Source organism: Oncorhynchus kisutch, linkage group LG11, assembly GCF_002021735.2.
Source record: "Oncorhynchus kisutch isolate 150728-3 linkage group LG11, Okis_V2, whole genome shotgun sequence".
Classification (NCBI taxonomy): Eukaryota; Metazoa; Chordata; class Actinopteri; order Salmoniformes; family Salmonidae; genus Oncorhynchus; species Oncorhynchus kisutch.
Window position 1 is genome coordinate 16,735,019 of NC_034184.2, and position 21,619 is coordinate 16,756,637.

The 21,619-nt window shown below is 42.3% G+C and overlaps 1 protein-coding gene across 5 annotated transcripts in view; it reads right to left on the reverse strand.

The window, feature by feature from the left end:
• LOC109899937 (adenosine kinase) overlaps positions 1 to 21,619 on the reverse strand; it is a 291,951-nt gene that overhangs the window by 26,629 nt on the left and 243,703 nt on the right. For all 5 annotated transcript variants that reach the window (XM_020495596.2, XM_020495594.2, XM_031835383.1 and 2 more), the window contains 2 exons: positions 18,760 to 18,798; positions 7,366 to 7,480 (listed from right to left, as the gene is read on the reverse strand). In XM_020495596.2, the coding sequence (XP_020351185.1) occupies positions 7,366 to 7,480; positions 18,760 to 18,798 (154 nt within the window). The remainder of the gene's footprint in view (positions 1 to 7,365; positions 7,481 to 18,759; positions 18,799 to 21,619) is intronic.

Below are 21,619 nucleotides of genomic sequence, written 5' to 3' on the forward strand. Positions count from 1 at the left end.
ACTTGTGCTCTGATATCTGCTTCACTGATTTCTGCTTTCATGAAAGCCTGGGTTTTCTACACGCTAACACTAGAAGCTTATTACCTAAAACGGATCAACTGAAAGTGTGGGTTCACAGCTCCAATCCAGATGTGTTGTCAATTACTGAGACATGGTTAAGGAAGAGTGTTTTGAATAGTGATGTTAACCTTTCTGGTTATAACCTTTTTCGGCAAGACAGATCTTCCAACAGTTGGGAAGTGGCAATCTTTACCAAGGATCACCTTCAATGCTCAGTTGTCTCCACCAAGTCTGTCCCCAAACAATTTCATTTGCTGGTTTTAAGCATTAAACTTTCAAATAGCTCTTGACTGACTGTTGATGGGTGCTATCGTCCTACATCAGCACCGGCCTGTGCCCTACCTGCCCTAACCACTCTCCTGTCCCCTTACACTAAGTCTGAATTTGTCCTGCTTGGCGACCTAAACTGGGACATGCTTAAACCACCTACCAAGTCCTAAAGCAATGGGACTCCCTAAATCTTTCTCAGATTATTACCAATCCCACAAGGTATGACTCCAAACACCCAGAAAAGGCTACTCTCCTCAATGTTATCCTCACAAATAATCCTGATAGGTATCAGTCTGGCATTTTCTGTAATGACCTTAGTTATCACTGTTTTACAGCCTGTGTTCGTAATGGCTGCTCAGTGACATGACCTGTCCTGATTTGCCATAGACGTTTGCTAAACAACTTTAATGAGCAAGCCTTCCTTCGTGAACTGGTCTCTGTAAAATGGTATAGAATCAGCTTGATCCCTTCTGTCGAAGACAGAAGAATGGCATTTGGCGAAAGGCTCGGCATATGCATTCTCAGGCTGACAAATATGTGCACTCAGGCTATCTGGGAGGCCAAAGTTAGTTACGTAAAGGAGCAGTTCTTTCTCTCTCGGTCTAACCCCAAGAAGTTCTGGAAAACAGTTAAAGACATGGAAAATAAATTCTCCTCCCCACAGCTGCCCATGCCCCTTAATATTGATGATGTGGTTGTTACTGACAAGAAGCACATTGCTGAGCTCTTTAATCACCACTTCATTAAGTCAGGATTCCTATTTGACTCAGCCATGCCTCCTTGCCCGTCTACCATTTCCTCATCTCCCACCCCTTCTAATGAGACTATCCCGATGCTGCTCCCTCCTTTTCCCCTGCCCCGCTACAAAGTTTCTCCCTGCAGGCAGTCACTGAGTCCGAGGTGCTAAAGGAGCTCCTTAAACATGACCCCAAAAAACTATCTGGGTCAGATGGTTTAGACCCTTTCTTCTTTAAGTTTGCTGCACCTATCATAGTCAAGCCAATCTCCAACCTTTTTAACCTGTGTCTCCTTTCTGGGGAGGTTCCCATTGCTTAGAAGGCAGCCACGGTTCGTCCTTTATTTAAAGGGGAGATCAAGCTGATCCTAAATGTTATATGCCTATTTCTATTTTGCCTTGTTTATCAAAAGTGTTGGAAAAACTTGTCAATAATCAACTGACTGGCTTTCTTCATGTCTATAGTATTCTCTCAAGTATGCAACCTGGTTCAGCTCAGGTTATGGATGGGTCACTGCAACCTTAATGGTCCTCAATAATGTCACCATTGCCCTTGATTCTAAGTAAAATTGTGCTGCTATTTATATTGACATGGCCAAAGCTTTTGATACAGTATACCATTCCATTCTTGTGGGCAGGCTAAGGAGTATTGGTGTCTCTAGCGACTGGAACGAGCTGCAACAAACACTCAAACTGGACAGTTTTATCTCTTCAGTCAAAGACTCTATCATGGACACTCTTATTGACTGTTGTGGCTGCTTTGTGTGATGTATTGTTGTCTCTACCTTCTTGCCCTTTGTGCTATTGTCTGTGTCCAATAATGTTTGTACCATGTTTTGTGCTGCTACCATGTTGTGTTGCTACCATGTTGTTGTTATGTTGTGTTGCTACCATGCTGTGTTGTCATGTGTTGCTGCCTTGCTATGTTGTTGTCTCAGGTCTCTCTTTATGTAGTGTTGTGTTGTCTCTCTTGTCGTGATGCGTGTTTTGTCCTATATTTATATTGTCTTTTTTACATTGTTTTTTTTTATATCCCAGGCCCCCGTCCCCGCAGTAGGCCGTTTGCCTTTTGGTAGGCCGTCATTGTAAATAAGAATTTGTTCTTAACTGACTTGCCTAGTTGTCACGATCGTTGAATGAGGAGGACCACAGCGCAGCGTGCTGAGCGTACATATTCCTTTATTTCGTAAGATGGCGACAAAAACAATAAACCATACAAAAACGACTGTGAAGCTTAAGGGCTATAGTGCTACAAACAAAGACAACTTCCCACAAATAAAGGAGGGAAAAGGGCTACCTAAGTATGGTTCCCAATCAGAGACAACGATAGACAGCTGTTCCTGATTGAGAACCATACCCGGCCAAAATATAGAAATACAAAATCATAGAAAAACAAAACATAGAATGCCCACCCCAAATCACACCCTGGCCAAACCAAAATGAGACATTAAAAGGCTCTCTAAGGTCAGGGTGTGACACTAGTTAAATAAAGGTTTAATAAAAGGTCAAATGTTTATGTTTCTTTCTCCATATGATATGGTAAATATATCCAATGCAAAAAAACTACTACATTTAAATGATATTAATATTAATTTGAATATATTTCCGTTAATTCCCATATATTCCCGTTAATTCCCACTGAAAAATTCCACCTCTGAATAGTCCCCAAAATGTGCAACCCTAAGTGGGACTAGCATTTGTTTTTCAATAGGACAATGACCCAACACACCTCCAGGCTGTGTAAGGGCTATTTGACCAAGAAGGAGAGTGATGCATCAGATGACCTGGCCTCCACAATCACCCGACTTCAACCCAATTGAGATGGTTTGGGCTGATTTGGGCCGCAGAGTGAAGGAAAAGCAGCCAATAAGTGCTCAATATATGTGGGAACTCCTTCAAGACTGTTGGAAAATTATTCCAGGTGAAGCTGGTTGAGAGAATGCCAAGAGTGTGCAAAGCTGTCAACATAATCTAAAATAATCTAAAATATAAAACATATTTTGATTTGTTTAACAACTTTTTGGTTACTACATGATTCCATATATGTTATTTTATAGTTTTGATGTTGTCACTATTATTCTACAATGTAGAAAAAAAAACAACAACCCTTGAATGAGTATGTGTGTCCAAATATTTGACTGGTACTGTATGTCTCTGTGCAGGTCGTCTCAGTAGTCTGAACTGCAAGGGCAACGAGGAAAGACACCCCGTGGCTCCCAACAAAGGCAAAGGCTCCCAGCTGTAATCAGAAACCATCATCTCTCTCCACATAGCTTTACCCCAGGCAGGATTGCAACTCCAAGCCCTGCTCTGATACGATGACACCATCGTAAAAATAAAATAAAATGTTACTCCCCCTACTCTAATTTCTTGATATCCAATAGCAATTTTTTTCTCATCGCTGCAACTCCCCAACGGGCTCAGGAGAGGCGAAGGGTTCTCCGAAACATGACCCACCAAGCCTCGCTGCTTCTTAACACATGCTCGCTTAACCCAGAAGCCAGCCACATCAATATGTCAGAGGAAACACCATTCAACTGACGACTGTAGTCAGCTTGCAGGCGTCCGGCCCCCACAATGAGTCGCTAGAGCACCATGAGCCAAGGAAAGCCCCATCGGCCAAACCCTCCCCTAACTTGGACAACACTGGGCCAATTGTGCACCACTCTATGGGACTTACGGTCACGGCCAACTGTGACACAGTCTGGGATCGAACCCCAGACTTAATTGACGCCTCAACACTGCTATGCAGTGTTTTAGACCCCTGCGCCACTCGGGAGGAGACACCATCCTTTTAATGTTCCCTAACACAGCTAACAAATATGCCAGGATAGCAGTTTTACTCTACTGTAGCCTAATGGCGAAAAAAGGAAAGAGGTGTGAAAAAGAGTTAACACTTTTAAATCACTAAGTAGAGTATTGCAATATTATTTTTTACAATATTATATAGATTCTATGACTGCAAGTATTAATTTTGTTAAAATGTTTTTGCCAGGTACTTAATGTTAGCTAGCACTTGTCGGCTGAACCTTCACCAAAACTTTGGTATTTCTCCTCCTACAGCTTCGCCACAATCTTCTTTTTAAATGGTGAGCAAACATGTTTTCAGCACTTCTATTTCCATGACTGATCAAAACAAATTTTTATTACAGTGGGGCAAAAAAGTATTTAGTCAGCCACCAATTGTGCAAGTCCTCCCACTTAAAAAGATGAGAGAGGCCTATAATTTTCATCATAGGTACACTTCAACTATGACAGACGAAATGAGAAAAGTCCAGAAAATCACATTGTAGGATTTTTTATGAATTTATTTGCAAATTATGGTGGAAAATAAGTATTTGGTCAATAACAAAAGTTTATCTCAATACTTTGTTATATACCCTTGTTGGCAATGACAGAGGTCAAACGTTTTCTTTAAGTCTTCACAAGGTTTTCACACACTGTTGCTGGTATTTTGGCCCATTCCTCCATGCAGATCTCCTCTAGAGCAGTGATGTTTTGGGGCTGCTGCTGGGCAACACGGACTTTCAACTCCCTCCAAAGATTTTCTATGAGGTTGAGATCTGGAGACTGGCTAGGCCACTCCAGGACCTTGAAATGCTTCATATGAAGCCACTCCTTCGTTGCCCGGGCGGTGTGTTTGGGATCATTGTCATGCTGAAAGACCCAGCCACGTTTCAAGTTCAATGCCCTTGCTGATGGAAGGAGGTTTTCACTAAAAGTCTCACGATACATGGCCCCATTCATTCTTTCCTTTACACGGATCAGTCGTCCTGGTCCCTTTGCAGAAAAACAGCCCCAAAGCATGATGTTTCCACCCCCATGCTTCACAGTAGGTATGGTGTTCTTTGGATGCAACTCAGCATTCTTTGTCCTCCAAACACGACGAGTTTAGTTTTTACCAAAAAGTTCTATTTTGGTTTCATCTGACCATATGACATTCTCCCAATCTTCTTCTGGATCATCCAAATGCTCTCTAGCAAACTTCAGACGGGCCTGGACATGTACTGGCTTAAGCAGGGGGACACGTCTGGCACTGCAGGATTTGAGTCCCTGGCGGCGTAGTGTGTTACTGATGGTAGGCTTTGTTACTTTGGTCCCAGTTCTCTGCAGGTCATTCACTAGGTCCCCCCCGTATGGTTCTGGGATTTTTGCTCACTGTTCTTGTGATCATTTTGACCCCACATGGTGAGATCTTGCGTGGAGCCCCAGATCGAGGGAGATTATCAGTGGTCTTGTATGTCTTCCATTTCCTAATAATTTCTCCCACAGTTGATTTCTTCAAACCAAGCTGCTTACCTAATGCAGATTCAGTCTTCCCAGCCTGGTGCAGGTCTACAATTTTGTTTCTGGTGTCCTTTGACAGCTCTTTGGTCTTGGCTATAGTGGAGTTTGGAGTGTGACTATTTGAGGTTGTGGACAGGTATCTTTTATAGTGGTTAGTGGTTAGAGTGTTGGACTAGTAACCGGAAGGTTGCGAGTTCAACCCCCCGAGCTGACAAGGTAAAAATCTGTCGTTCTGCCCCTGAACAGGCAGTTAACCCACTGTTCCTAGTCCGTCATTGAAAATAAGAATTTGTTCTTAACTGACTTGCCTGGTTAAATAAAGGTAAAATAAAAATAAAAAATAAAACAGGTGCCATTAATACAGGTAACGAGTGGAGGACAAAGGAGCCTCTTAAAGAAGAAGTTACAGGTCTGTGAGAGACAGAAATCTTGCTTGTTTGTAGGTGACCAAATACTTATTTTCCACCATAATTTGCAAATAAATACAATGTGATTTTCTGGACTTTTTCTCTCATTTTGTCTGTCATAGTTGAAGTGTACCTATGATGAAAATTACAGGCCTCTCTCATCTTTTTAAGTGGGAGAACTTGCACAATTGGTGGCTGACTAAATACTTTTTTGCCCCACTGTATGTCTCTCTGTTGTGCTACAGCAGACATATAGTGAGCAATATGTTTGGAGCATCGAATTGTAATTAATTTACATTCGTAATAAATCGGGTACACCCATCTAGTACCGGGTCAGACCCCTCTTTGCCTCCATAACATCCTGACTTCTTTGGGGCATGGAAACATTGCTGAATTGGTATCAAGGGACCTAACGTGTGCCAGGGAAACCTTCCCCACAACCTTAAACCACAGACACCAGCCTGTACCGTTGACACCAGGCAGGATAGGGCCTGTTTGTAGCCCTGATGTTCGCTTGCATGATTCTTGCCATTCTCCTTCGACCTCTCACCTACGAGCTGTTTTCACCCACAGGACTGCCACTGACCGGATGTTTTTCATTTGTCGCACCATTTGTGGTAAACCCTAGACACTGTCGTGCGTGAAAATTAGTTTCTGAGACACTAGAACCGGCGCGCCTGGCACCGACGATAATACCACGCTCAAAGTTGCTTAGGTCACTTGTTTAGCCCATTCTAACGTTCAATTGAACAGTAACTGAATGTCACCAAATGCCTGCTTTATGTAACAAGCCACAGCCACATGACACACTGTCTGTTGGTGTGAACCATTTTCATGAACAGGGTGGTGTACCTAATAAACGTAATACATATAGTATTGGCACCCAAGTATCGTGATCATATTGTATCGTGAGGTCCCTGGCAATTCCCAGCCCTACTAAGGACTGTTCTGGAATCTGCCCAAAAACACTAAATAAAATTCTACTTCCCAAATCAACGCCTGTTCCATGCTCTCCTTCAACCGCTCTTAAACTATGATTGTCAGAAGAGCTTATCACAAAGAGTAAGTCCCAAATGGCACCATATTCCTGATATAGTGCACTACTTTTGACTAGAGCCTGCACAAAAGTAGTGCACTATATCAGGAATATGGTGCCATTTGGGACATACAAATCCTTTTCTCAGAAAATGTAACGTTCAATATTCATTGTCAAGCTTAACATAAAAGTAAATATTGTTGCCCTGAAGCGACTCCCATGGCATTGTTTCAGTGAACAGCAGTCATCTATCAACATGTATTTAAGGCAATACTCTGAAATTGTGCGAGATGTGGTTTGAGTCAAGGCCTGAGTCAAGGCATGCCTTACATGGACCATTCAAGCACACAAGATCACGATGGTCGTACGAGGCTATAAATTCTCTACAATAATGGAGAGAATGGAGCGCGAAAAAAAAAGAATTAGTTAGGATTATTATGAGATGATTATAACTGATTAGGCATACATGCTCATGACATGTCTTACACTGTGTCATAACTGCCTAATAACACATTATACCTGTTGGCTTTAAGTACCTACATTTATTTTAGGAAAAGCTGTTTGCCTACCGATAGTGGCCACAGTATCGTCCTTGCCCTGAGTGAAGACCACCACTCGTTGTCTCTTCTTGTTGACCTTCGGCAGGCTCTGGGCCCTCCTAGCAATCTCTGCAATGTCATCCGTCTGTGGAGAAATTATATGATTGGGTTGAAATAGCAAGAACCTGCTACATTAACCAAATGAACACACCACACGGCCTTACTGTGGTGTCCATTATGGCGCTGCAGGGAATAGCGTCCGTGTAACGGGCTCCTGACCAATTGTGCCATTTTCAAATCAAACTGTATTTGTCACATGGGTCGAGTACAACAGGTGTACCGTGAAATACTTACCTTACTGTGAAATACTTACTTACAAGCCCTTAACCAACAATGCAGTTAAGAAATATTTACTAAATAAACTAAAGTAAAAAAAAATTAAGAGCAAAAATAAAATAACAGTAACGAGGCAATATAAAGGGGGTACCGGTACTGAGTCAATGTGCGGGAGTAGAGGTTAGTCAATGTAATTGAGGTAATATGTACAGTACCAGTCAAAAGTTTGGACACACCTACTCATTCAAGGGTTTTTCTTTATTTTCACTATTTTAAAAACACATATGGAATCATGTAGTAACCAAAAAAGTGTTAAACAAATCAAAAATATTTTATATTTGAGATTATTCAAAAGAGCCACCCTTTGCCTTGATGACAGCTTTACACACTCTTGGCATTCTCTCAACCAGCTTCATGAGGTAGTCACCTGGAATGCATTTCAATTAACAGGTCTGCCTTGTTAAAAGTTCAATTGTAGAATTTCTTTCCTTCTTAATGCATTTGAGCCAATCAGTTGTGTTGTTACAAGGTAGGGGTGGTATACAGAAGATAGCCCTATTTGGTAAAAGACCAAGTCCATATTATGGCAAGAACAGTTGCCATAAGAAAAGAGAAACGACAGTACAACATTAGGGTTCCCGAGTGGCACAGCGGTCTAAGGCACTGCATCTCAGTGCGAGAGGCGTCCCCACAGATCCTGGTTAGATTCCAGGCTGTATCACAACTGGCCGTGATTGGGAATCCCATAGGGCAGTGCACAATTGGCCCAGCGTCGTCCAGGTTAGGGTTTGGCTGGGGTAGGCGGTCATTGTAAATAAAAATGTGTTCTAAACTGACTTTCTCAGTTAAATAAATAAAAATACATTTTAGACATGAAGGTCAGTTGCAAAAACCATCAAGCGCTATGATGAAACTGACCTCTGCTTGAGAGAATGCCAAGAGTGTACAAAGCTGTCATCAATGCAAAGGGCGGCTACTTTGAAGAATCTCAAATGTTAAATATATTTTTATTTGTTGAACCTTTTCATATGTGAGTTCCAAATGGTTGCCCTAGCGTGAGTTGTTTTATGCTCGCTGCCTGCTAATTATATTTAGGATATGTTTCAACACGTGAATTTAAAATAATTTTCTAACAAGTTGTATTTTCTAACAACAGTTTAAATTGAGGTGTGTTCTTTCTCCTCATTAATTCACATAGAAGTAGCCTATTTCAGTGTTGCGGACTATTTATGTTTGAGGCTTTACTGAGCCGGACAACCTTCTCTCTTCGGGAAGAGCCCGAGCACTTCACCAATGTTTGCGCAGACCAAGTATTTGTGCAGTCTTGCATGAAATGGAAAATTTTCTTGCTGGCACTCTCATTGCCTTCCTTGTTGTTTTCCTTACAAATAATAACTTTAGACATGTGTGCATTCCTATCAAAGTAAGTTCCTTATTTTCTTTATATCGTGTTGTCGTTTCTACTGTAGGCGCATATATATATGTATATAACATAATGTATTTACAGTTTTATTCACGTTTTCATGTACTGGTTACAAATAATGCGTTCCGATTATTGCATATATTGTAATGGACACCAATGATGTGTGTAAAATAATTTGTTGAATGTTGTACTGATTATAATAAGCTAATGCTAAGCTATTTGCCAGCTATGTGAGGCACCATGTTTGTTGACATTGTACAATGCATTCTGGGTGACATTATACAATGCATTCTGCCAGACCAAAGATGTTATAATGAGGTGAATGAATGGTTCACTCATCTTTCAGGTAAACTTCCGGGAGTGAATGAAGGGAAGTGAATGATCATAGACGACACACGCCCTTCAACATGCATAGTATAAACAGACCAAACTCCTCTCGTCTCCTGCTATTATCTTTGGTTGTGAGAAAAAAAACATGGCGGCGGGCACAAACTATCCATCGATTACTTTCGATTTCTAGAAAGTGTTTTACTCAATTATTTTGATAAACTGTGACCTCACCCATGATGTGATTAGTTATAAATAGTAATTGCTATTAGCTAATTCATATTGTAGTTTCTGTCGCTCAAGAGTTATAAAAATATGAGACCGCTTGTGTTACGTCAATCTTTCCTCAGTTAGAGTTAGGACAAATGTAGCCTACATTTTCCGATTCGGATGTTTGTGTTATGCTTTAGCTACTTATGTGAATGTCTGAACATTGCATCCAAAAATAAACTGGTTGTAAGGGATTTCCTCCTCTTCTTCCGAAGACGAAAGGCGAGAAGGATCGGAGGACCAAAATGCAGCGTGGTTAAAGTTCATGGTTCTTTAATAAGAGAAACTATACATGAACAGAATACAAAACAAGAAACGTGAAAACCCCAAAACAGTCCCGTGTGGCACAAACACTGACACAGGAGACAACCACCCACAAAATACCCAAAGAATATGGCTGCCTAAATATGGTTCCCAATCAGAGACTACGATAAACACCTGCCTCTGATTGAGAACCCCTCTAGGCAACCACAGACTTACCTAGACAACTACACTGAACACAACCCCATAAATCTAATAAACCCCTAGACAAGACGAAACACAATAAATCCCCCATGTCACACCCTGGCCTAACCAAAATAATAAAGAAAACACAGATAACTTAGGCCAGGGCGTGACACTGGTCACATTCTGGACATAACTTTGTAAGGACTGTGTTTGTTCAAAATGTTTGTGAAAAAACAGTATGGCCAGCTCAAATACTGATTGTTGCGTCAATCGAAACTGGACGTTCTAATCACACCGGTTTGAGCATACGTTGCAGGGACCACTGTAGAATGATCACACCCGTTTGTTGGTGTGAAAAGGTTAACACTTTTTTGGTTATTACATGACTTAGCTTTCTATTACATTATTACATGACTCCATATGTGTTATTTCAGAGTTGTAATGTCTTCACTATTATTCTACAATGCTGAAAATAGTCAAATAAAGAAAAAGCCTGGAATGAGTAGGTGTGTCCAAACTCTTGACTGGAGCTGTACATCTACCTAAATGACCTCGTACCCCTGCACATTGACTCGGTACTGGTACCCTGTGTATACACCTAAGTTAATGTTACTCAGTGAGTATTCATTTCTTGTGTTATTTTTTTTCTCTGTATTGTTGGGAAGGGCCTGTAAGCGAACATTTCACTGTCTACTCAAATCAAATTGTATTGGCCACATACACATGGTTAGCAGATGTTATTGCGAGTGTAGTGAAATGCTTATGCTTCTAGATCAGACAGTGCAGCAGTATCAAACAGGTAATATCTAAAATTCCACAACAAATCCTAATATCTAACAAATTCCACAACAAAACCTTAATTCACACAATCTAGTAAAGGAATGGGATAAGAATATATAGGTATAAAAAATATGGATGAGCAGTGACAGAACGGCTAAGATGCAATAGATAGTAAAGAAGAGATAGTGAAGGATACAGTATACATTATATACATCTGAGATGAGTAATGCAAGTTATGTAAACATTCTTAAAGTGGCATTATTAAAGTGACTAGTGTTCAATTTATTAAAGTGGCCAATGATATCAAGTCTGTAGGTAGGCAGCCACCTCTCGGTGCTAGTGGTGGCTGTTTAACAATCTGATGGCTTTTAGAAATAAGCTGTTTTTCAATCTCTCTGTCCCAGCTTTGATGCACCTGTACTGACCTCGCCTTCCGGATGGAAGCAGGGTGAACAGGCAGTGACTCGGGTTGTTATTGTCCTTGATTATCTTTTTTCCTTCCTGTGACATCGGATGTTGTAGGTGTCCTGGAGGGCAGGTAGTTTGCCCCTGGTGATGCATTGTGCAGACCGCACCACCCTCTGGAGAGCCATGGGGTTGTGGGCAGTGTAATTGCTGTACCATGCGACGATACAGCCCGACAGGATGCTCTCAATTGTGCACCTGTACAGTTTGTGAGGGTTTTCGGTGACAAGCCACATTCTTTCAGCCTCCTGAGGTTGAAGAGGCACTGTTGCGCCTTCTTCACCACTCTGTGTGCGTGGACCATTTCAGTTTGTCGGTGATATGAACACCGAGGAACTTAAAACTTTCCACCTTCTCCACTGCTGTCCCGTCAATGTGGTTAGGGGGGTACTCCCTTTGCTGTTTCCTGAAGTCCGCGATCATCTCAGACTTTTCCTGACATTGAGTGAGCGGTTATTTTCCTGACACCACACTCCGAGGGCCCTCACCTCCTACCTATAGGCTGTATCGTCGTTGTTGGTAATCAAGTTGTTGTGTCGTCTGCAAACTTGAAGATTGAGTTGGAGGTGGGTGAACAGGGAGTACAGGAGGGGGCTGAGAACGCACCTTTGTGGGGCCCCAGTGTGTAGGATCAGCGGAGTGGAGATGTTTCCTTCTTTCGCCACTTGGGGGCGGCCCGTCAGGAAGTCCAGGACCCTGTTGCACAGGGCAGGGTCGAGACCCAGGGTCTCAAGCTTAATGATGCGGCTTGGAGGGTACTATGGTGTTGAATGCTGAGCTGTAGTCGATGAACAGCATTCTTACAGTGCAGTGTGATGTTGATTGCATCATCTGTGGAACTATTGGGGCAGTAAGCAAATTGAAGTGGGTCTAGGGTGACAGGTAGGGTGGAGGTGATATGATCCTTGACTAGTCTCTCAAAGCACTTCATGATGATAGAAGTGAATAGTCATTTTTAGTTCAGTTAGCTTTCTTGGGAACAGGAACAATGGTGGCCATCTTGAAGCATGTGGGCACAGCAGACTGGGATAGGGATTGATTGAATATGTCCGTAAACACACCAGCCAGCTGGTCTGCGCTTGCTCTGGGGACGCGGCTAGGGATGCCGTCTGGGCCAGCAGACTTGCAAGGGTTAACACGTTTAAATATTTTGAGGAGAGCCCACAGTCTTTGGTAGCGGGCCGTGTAGGTGGCACTGTATTGTCCTCAAAGTGCGCAAAGAAGTTGTTTAATTTCTCTGGAAGCAAGACGCCGATGTCCGCGAAGGGGCTGGTTTAGTTTTTGTAATCCGTGATTGTCTGTAGACCCTGCCACATACATTTGAAGTCGGAAGTTTACATACACCTTAGCCAAATACATTTAAACTCAGTTTTTCACAATTCCTGACATTTAACCCTTGTAAGAATTCCCTGTTTTAGGTCAGTTAGGATCACCACTTTATTTTAAGAATGTGAAATTTCAGAATAATAGTAGAGAGAATAATTTATTTCAGCTTTTATTTCTTTCATCACCATCACAATCCCGGTGGGTCAGAAGCTTACATTAATTCTCTGGGATTCTCTGCCTCTAACCCTATTACAGTGGCTGAGTCACTGGCTTACTGGTGCTCTTTCATGCCGTCCCTAGGAGGGGTGCGTCACTTGAGTGGGTTGAGTCACTGATGTGATCTTCCTGTCTAGGTTGGCGCCCCCCCTTGGGTTGTGCCGTGGCGGTGATCTTTGTGGGCCTTGTCTCAGGATGGTAAGTTGGTGGTTGAAGCTATCCCTCTAGTGGTGTGGGGGCTATGCTTTGGCAAAGTGGGTTATATCCTTCCTGTTTGGCTGTCCGGGGGCATCATCGGATCCTGACCCCTCCTGTCTCAGCCTCCAGTATTTATGCTGCAGTAGTTTATGTGTCGGGGGGCTAGGGTCAGTTTGTTATATCTGGAGAACTTCTCCTGTCTTATCCGATGTCCTGTGTGAATTTAAGTATGCTCTCTCTAATTCTCTCTTTCTTTCTCTACTCTCGGAGGACCTGAGTCCTTGGACCATGCCTTAGGACTACCTGGCATGATGACTCCTTGCTGTCCCCAGTCCACCTGGCCGTGCTGCTGCTCCAGTTTCAACTGTTCTGCCTGCGGCTATGGAATCTTGACCTGTTCACCTGTCCCATACCTATTATTTGACCATGCTGGTCATTTATGAACATTTGAACATCTTGGCCATGTTCTGTTATAGTCTTCACCCGGCACAGCCAGAAGAGGACTGGCCACCCCTAATAACCTGGTTCCTCTCTAGGTTTCTTCTTTAGGTTTTGGCCTTTCTAGGGAGTTTTTCAATTTTGTACTTGTTTCCTCCAGCATCTTCACAAGGTCCTTTGCTGTTGTTCTGGGATTGATTTGCACTTTTCGCACCAAAATACGTTAATCTTTAAGAGACAGAATGCGTCTCCTTCCTGAGCGGTATGAGGTCTGCGTGGTCCCATGGTGTTTATACTTGCGCACTATTGTTTGTACAGATGAACGTGGTACATTCAGGCGTTTGTAAATGCAGTCTCTACAACGCCAAACTTTTTACCGAATTAACTCCATAATATCGACAGAAACATGGCAAACGTTGTTTAGAATCAATCCTCAAGGTGTTTTTCACATATCTATTCGATGATAAATCATTCGTGGCAGCTGTGTTTCTCCTCGAAGCAAACAAAAAATACACGCAGCTGGAGATTACGCAATAATTGCAACGGAGGACACCAAGCGGCCACCTGGTAGATGTAGTCTCTTAAGGTCAATCTTCCAATGATTTGCCTACAAATACGTCACAATGCTGTCGACACCTTGGGGAAACGACAGAAAGTCTAAGCTCATTCGTGACCCATACACAGCCATATAAGGAGACATTGGAACACAGCGCATTCAAAATCTGGGGCACTTCCTGTATAAAATGTCATCTTGGTTTCGCCTGTAGCATTAGTTCTGTGGCACTCACAGACAATATCTTTGCAGTTTTGGAAACGTCAGAGTGTTTTCATTCCAAAGCTGTCAATTATATGCATAGTCGAGCATCTTTTCGTGACAAAATATCTTGTTTAAAACGGGATGTTTTTTTATCCATAAATTAAAAGAGCGCCCCCTATATCCAAGAAGTTTTTAACTAGGGACTGGCATTAGCGAGTAATATACTCGGGAGCGGTGGGTGCGCATTCGAAGCCTCACTAGAAGACCGCTCCAGCACCCTCTCCTCTTGCGGTGTTTTTTGGCCTCTAGAATCAGTTTAAATGCCCTGGGAGGCGCAGACAAATGATCCGCTTTGGGAAGTCGTATTCCTGGTTGTACTGCTGGTTGTGCTGGTAAGTTGACGTCTCTCTGATGTCCAATAGTTCTTCCCGGTTGTATGTAATAACACAATGTTTTCTGGGCTAACAATGTAATAAATAATACATAAAATACAAAATACTGCACAGTTTCCTAAGGAATAGAAGCGAAGCTGCCATCTCTATCGGCACCATCTTGTAGTGATTATGTTTTGTTTCCTGTTGTTTACGAGACATGTGACACATTTGATTTGATTATTGCCTGCTAAGGGGCCATTTCAGTCAATGAGGGTTCACAAAAGTGATTGAGAGAGGTCAGTGTTTCCTATCTCGCCTGGACTGAGGGGATCAAGTGATAATTAAAAGAGATAAAAAGATCAATATTACTGGGTTAAAAACGCTCATTGTTTTGTCATGTAGAAATGTGAAAAAACTAAGTATATAGGGCTGAACTGCATCCATTATCAGATGCAGTAATCAACAATTCTATATGGGACGATGAAACTAGGATATAGGATAGCCTAAAGTGTGGCTGAAGATTTGTTGTTAGACAAAGCTACGTGAATGAATAAATGGGACATGGCTAGGTGGTGTTATACATGCAGTCATATATTATTATCCTCCTGAAGCAGGCCCTGTCTGCGTCCAAATGACACTCTATTCCCTACATAGTACACTATTTTTGACCAGAGCCCTATGGGGAATAGGATGCCATTTGGGATGCAGCACGTTTCTCGATAGCATGTGCACAGACTGGATATCTCGGGAGCCTGGAGACTAACACAACTCTCCAGTGAGCCTCCCTTTGATCATCACAGTGATAAAAACCCACCCCTGTCATGGCTGCTTTACTATTAACTTATCATGATGTACTATGAGCAGGTGGAATGTCTCTATCAGTAGCTCACAGTAGGGTGGACCATGAACGACGCTGCTGTTTTATCATTGGGTTCCAGTGGCTCAGTGGGTTGGGTTTGTAGAGAATGGTGGATTGTGGGTTCGATTCTCACATGGCTACATCTACTCTCAATGTTGACAGTTCTGTAAGTCGCCTTCGAATCAAAACGTCTACTAAATGACCATATTACATTACATTATAATTGTTAAGTATTTTATTATCATATTATTAGTAGAATTTATACAACAATAAGTCTCTTCTCAGGCAATTCTAGCAGTATAGTGTTTTCCTACAATGAGGAACTTTTAGAGCAACCAAATAAAGCCAAGCAGGAAGTAATCAGAGTGATACGGCTCTTATCCAATACCACCAGCCAGCTATACTGCCTCCCTTCCTCACTCCAGCCGATGAGCTTTAGCACCTCTAAATGCTTCCCAAAGCTCCGTTAATCAGTCTAAAGAGGTTCGCCGAGACATTGGGCAGAGGAAAAATGGGAGTAACACTCCAAGTAAGTGCTAATGGAGAGGTTAATACAAAGGCTGTTAACAGGCAACAGCAAAGAAGCAATTTGTCACTGTGACTAACTCAACTGAACCACAAGCCAGCCACTCCAATGACTCCAGACACCAAATGCAAAAATCTCCACGGGAGTAACACACGGCCCGGGTATGTAACCCTTTAAGGTTTATAAAAAAAGTTGAAGTCTGTTTAGGAAAACAGGGGTTTAGGGGTCTATTATAGGGGTAGGGGGTGGTAGGGTAACTATTAAGGTAGTTGATGAAGGCAAAACACACACACAATGAACACAATATGTTACTACACCTGTTTGTGTAGCCGACTTACCTGGCAACAACTTCCTATGGCAACAACACAATATGGAAAACAGATCATATTCAATTCAACATGAGTGCATTTAGAAAATGTTAAGGAGACATTTTGCATCGTCAATTTGGATTACTGTACTGCTGACAAATGCAAACGCGTGAATGATTAATTGTGCAATAATTGATCGGATCCAAATCAACAGCATCTGCACTTTAGTGGGTTATGATGATCTGAGGCACATTTCTCTGAAGTAGTTTTTTTAAACCACATAATATGACAGCTTTATCAGGATGTTACATTCCTGCGTCTGTATCAAAGCTGCTGAAAAATGTATCTTCCTCAATAGAGAGAGGTTGTTTGTGAAGCAGGGGTTGCATCCTAAATGGCACCCTATTCCCTATGTAGTGCACTACTTTTGACCAGTAGTGCACTTTATAGCGAATAGGGTGCTATTTGGGATGCAACGAGTGCCTAGGAAAGATTTCATTATTGCTGGTCTACAGATACCTCATCTCATCTCTGGCCATTTAAAGGAAACAGATGACAATCAGAACGACTGCTAAGTGTGTTTTCAGGTGTGCTGATGGCTTTTTGAAGAGAGAGAAACATAACCTAGTCATTTAATGAATAAATATTAAATAGTAATTGGCATGGCTACAATGTATATTTCTGACGAGCAGATTATTTAGTATGGTTATTATGAAAACAAAAAGCAGGAAGCAGAAATATCAATGCACATCCTCTTTTGCCTTCCTTTGCCAATCTTGTGAATTAACATATTTTTGGAGCACCTAGCTGCACAAACCACATTTTTACAAACGTGACATGACAACAAGATAAGTCTAAGCAGAAAAAACGAATTTAACCGCGAAACCATCTAGAAATACTGTAAGTACCATACTAGTGTTGTTCTCTGAAAAATCATATTCATCAGATGCAATTTTGCAGTGTTCTGGCAAATCAAGTTGACACAGAAAATGTCAGAGAATTGGTTAGTACTGGGAGAGTTGACGCTTTGCCCTTTATATTTACTTTCTGTGATGTGAGCTTCCCTCCCTCCCTCCCTCCTCTGTGGAAGCTGTCAGGGCCATCAGGAATCCATTCCCATTCCAGTCACGTTGATCATACCGTAAGTGATTCTGGATGAAAATTATTCATACATAGAAGAACTATATTCAAGGGAGAGCTCTACCTTTAAAAGAGAAAAACCACTTAAAAACATCTAAAGTAGATTTCACATGTTTGTCTTTTTTAATTGATATTTAAAAAGCAAAGCAGGATATAGGATTTTTTGAAAAGGCAGCAAAGAGGCAGGCAAAGCTAAACATGTATTCGTCATTTAATGCGCAGCCCCACTTAAAACATATTTTATGTCATTTTAATTTACATAATCTAAAACCACAGGTGGCAGTAATTTGGTTATTAAAAGGATACTGTGTGCGCTGTACAATTTTGTGTTAGTGCTATATTATACTGTAGCAGGGAGAGGGGAGACATATCATCCCTGGGAGTAATGATACTAATGAGAGAAGCTTTTTAACCAGGCAACCTGTCAGCCCCCAAAGAGAGAGAGGCAGCCGGAGAAAGAGGCAGAAATACAGAGAGAGCATATTTTGCATTTAGAAAGACCCTGTATAAATGAAATCCCCCAATTAGATGTTTTCTCGTGTGTATTATTCTCAATGCATTCTTGTGTTTGTTGTCATATACTGTTGTTCCTCAAGCATATTGTTCATTTGTGTAATACTTCATATACATTGCTTTGGCAACAGTGGCAACCAGCCATTCATGCCAATAAAGCATTTATCAAATTTAATTGAAATGAGAGATGGAGAGAGAGAGCGGCAGAGAGAGAAATTCAGAAAGAGATAGAGCGAGTGGGAGAACAGGGAGGTAGAGAAGCAGAGCGAGAGAAAAAGAGAGGCAGTGTGCTCGCAAGAAAGAGAGAGGCAGAGAGAGAGAGACAGAGCGAGAGAGAGAGAGAGAGAGAGAGAGAGAGAGAGAGAGAGAGAGAGAGAGAGAGGGAAGGCTTGAAACCATGCCCAACTTCTCAGCTTCCCAAGAGGCTTTTCAAAATTCAATACATAACATCTGTAGGCGATGTTGGGTGCAGACCTAGCGGAGTGCGTCATAACACACAGACACAGAGAGACACACACACACACACACAGAGACAGAGAGAGAGAGAAAGAGAGAGATGGCTGAACAAAGAAACCATGACGACTACCAGGTTTCCATAGCAACTGCTGCAAGGCCTGGAGAGTATAATAGCACATCAATCACTGTCCAAAAAAGAACTAAATTATCAGCTAAAATAAACCTTTAGGATCTGTTTAGTGGTGTGCATTCGGCGGTAACTCACCTCCTCGAAACCTTGCTCTTTGGCAAAAGTGGCCGCCTCCTGAAATAGAAAATAAAGAACACAAATTAACAGTTAATTACAGAGTCACAATGCTGTAACGGAAGTCATAGTGAACACATCCCAAATGGCCCCCTATCCCCTATGTACTGCACTACTTTTGACCAGGGCCAACAGGGGTCTGGACAAAAGTAGTGCACTACATAGGATGCCATTTGGGACATAACCACTTCAGGCATACAGTACAAGACCTCTCACTTCCTTCAGTCACTGACAGACTAAACACGTGTGATGACCTGACACTTGAGATTGAAGGAGTAACTTGAGTCCATTCTGCTGCTGTGCTACTTTGCTCCCTGAATTAATACTGTACTCATAGGGGACGGCATAAACCCATTTAATCCCAATGCCCCACTTTGGCTCATTTTACAGCAACAGCTTTGAGAAGAAGACAGACAACGTCTGCATCTCAAATGGCTCCCTATTCTCTTTATATTGCACTGCTTTTGACCAGGTCCCATAGGGTCAAAATTAGTGCACTATATAGGAAATAGCATGCCACTTGGGATACAATCAACATCATTTCAGCACAGCCATGAAACTACTGTAACACAGAGGATAGATATGGATAGATATGTGGGTTTCCCAGTTTACACCACTGGAATTCAATAATAGTGACCACGAACGGCATGATTTATAGTGTACTTGACTTTTGGTGTTGGCTAGCAGTCAGGTGACATTATTTGCTCTGTTTAGTCAATGGGCAGAGGCTTCTGTAGGCTAGCTGTTGCACGATGAGATGCAATAACATGGACACAAATCACGAGTGACAAGTGCATTCGCTCAATTCACTTTTGACCCTTAGACAAAGCAATAAGTCGATGCTATGATGCTAAATGACCCGATTATATGGAAAGGGGGCTGGGGTTGTGACCTTGGGGAGACACGGGTTGACGACCTGGTCTTACACACAGAAGAGAGGGAGGAGATGAAGGAGTGTGTGTGTGGTGTGTGACAAGAGAAAAGGGAGGAGAGAAGACATGAAACAATAGGGTTATGGGGCCCAGGGGGAACAGGCATGCCTCGCTGTCTCTAATCACCCATTACTGGGACAGAGATACTGGATGTCACTTCATCTAATAACACACACACACACACACACACACACAGTTAAAAAAATGTAGTTTCAACTAATTATTATTAAGTAATTGGTTACACAGTCTTTTTTAGTTTCTGAACTGTTCAATGAAAGTGCTACCTGAACTTAAAATGTTAAGTTGACCCAAACTTAGCATTAACTTGAAAAAGCGTCAGTCAACTTATATTATGTGTTTGCTCAACTTGTCTCATATGTTCATTCAACTATAATTGTTTTTTTTCATTGCAGATGTGGTTTGTCGTCCTCTCGTTGACTTTTTGTATTTTTATCTTTTTTGCATATATTTCAATTTATTTGTCAATCACTTTTCCATTTTTAAATTAAATATACCTTCTGGTAACCCGACTCAATCAATGTGACACGGATCCGCTATTATTTTTAGACCTTATAACCAAAACCTCCATCAGAAGATAGCCATCAGGAGCTAACCAGCTAATTAGCTAATAGCTATTTAGTCATTGTAAGCCACTGCTAGCGGCCTTTACCCTCTGTACAGGCACCAGACGTTTTTTAGCCTGCATAATACCTGCCAGCCTCGGACTGTTTTTCTCCACTACAACACCGGATTCCAGCCGTAACACCTGGACCATTACTCCTGATCATCACAGCTAGCTAGCTGCCACCGAGTGACCAAGCCCAAAGATCGCTCTGAGCCAGGCACATCTCCCGGCTAGCAAACAAAATTACTACAACTACAATACCTCTTTCACCATCTGGCCTGGTCCCTTTGTCGACACGGCGCCCCACCGTACCACCACGACTGGTCCGGAGACGTAATTCCATTCGCTGTGCTCTCAACCGGCCTTCGCTGGACGTCGGAGCAGATGCTTCTCCTTACCCCGCCTGCTAACTTTAAACTCTGTGTCTCCCGCGTGCTAGCATAGCAACGACTACCCGCAGCTTCCCTGTTCCATCTATTGATGTTCACTGGACCCTATGATCACTTGGCTACATTGCTGATGCCTGCTGGACTGTTCATTTATCACGGTACTCCACTTTGTTTACTTTTGTTTATCTGTCGGCCCTAGCCCCAAACTCAGCTCTGTTTGTAGTTAACCGACGCTCTCTGCCCATTCATCACCATTTTACCTGTTGTTGTTGTCTTAGCTGATTAGCTGTTGTTGTCTTACCAGTTGTTGTCTTTGCAAGCTCTCCCAATCAACACCTGTGATTGCTTTATGCCTTGCTTTATGTCTCTCTCAAATGTAAATATGCCTTGTTGTTTAGGATAGTTATCATTGTTTTAGTTTACTGCGGAGCCCCTCGTCCCACTCTACATGCCTCAGATACCTCCTTTGTACCACCTCCCACACATGCGGTGACGTCACCCAGTATAACCAGCGTGTCCAGAGAGGCAACCTCTCTTATCATCACTCTGGGCTTACCTCCACTGTACCCACACCCCACCATACCCATGTCTGCATATTATGCCCTGAATCTATTCTACCATGCCCAGAAATCTGCTCCATTAATTCTCTGTCCCCAACGCACAAGACGACCAGTTTTGATAGCCTTTAGCCGTACCCTCATCCTACTCCTCCTCTGTTCCTCGGGTGATGTGGAAGTTAACCCAGGCCTTGCGTGTCCCCAGGCACTCTCATTTGTTGACTTCTGTAATCAAAAAAGCCTTGGTTTCATGCATGTTAACATCAGAAGCTTCCTCCCTAAATTTGTTTTACTCACTGCTTTAGCACACTCCGCCAA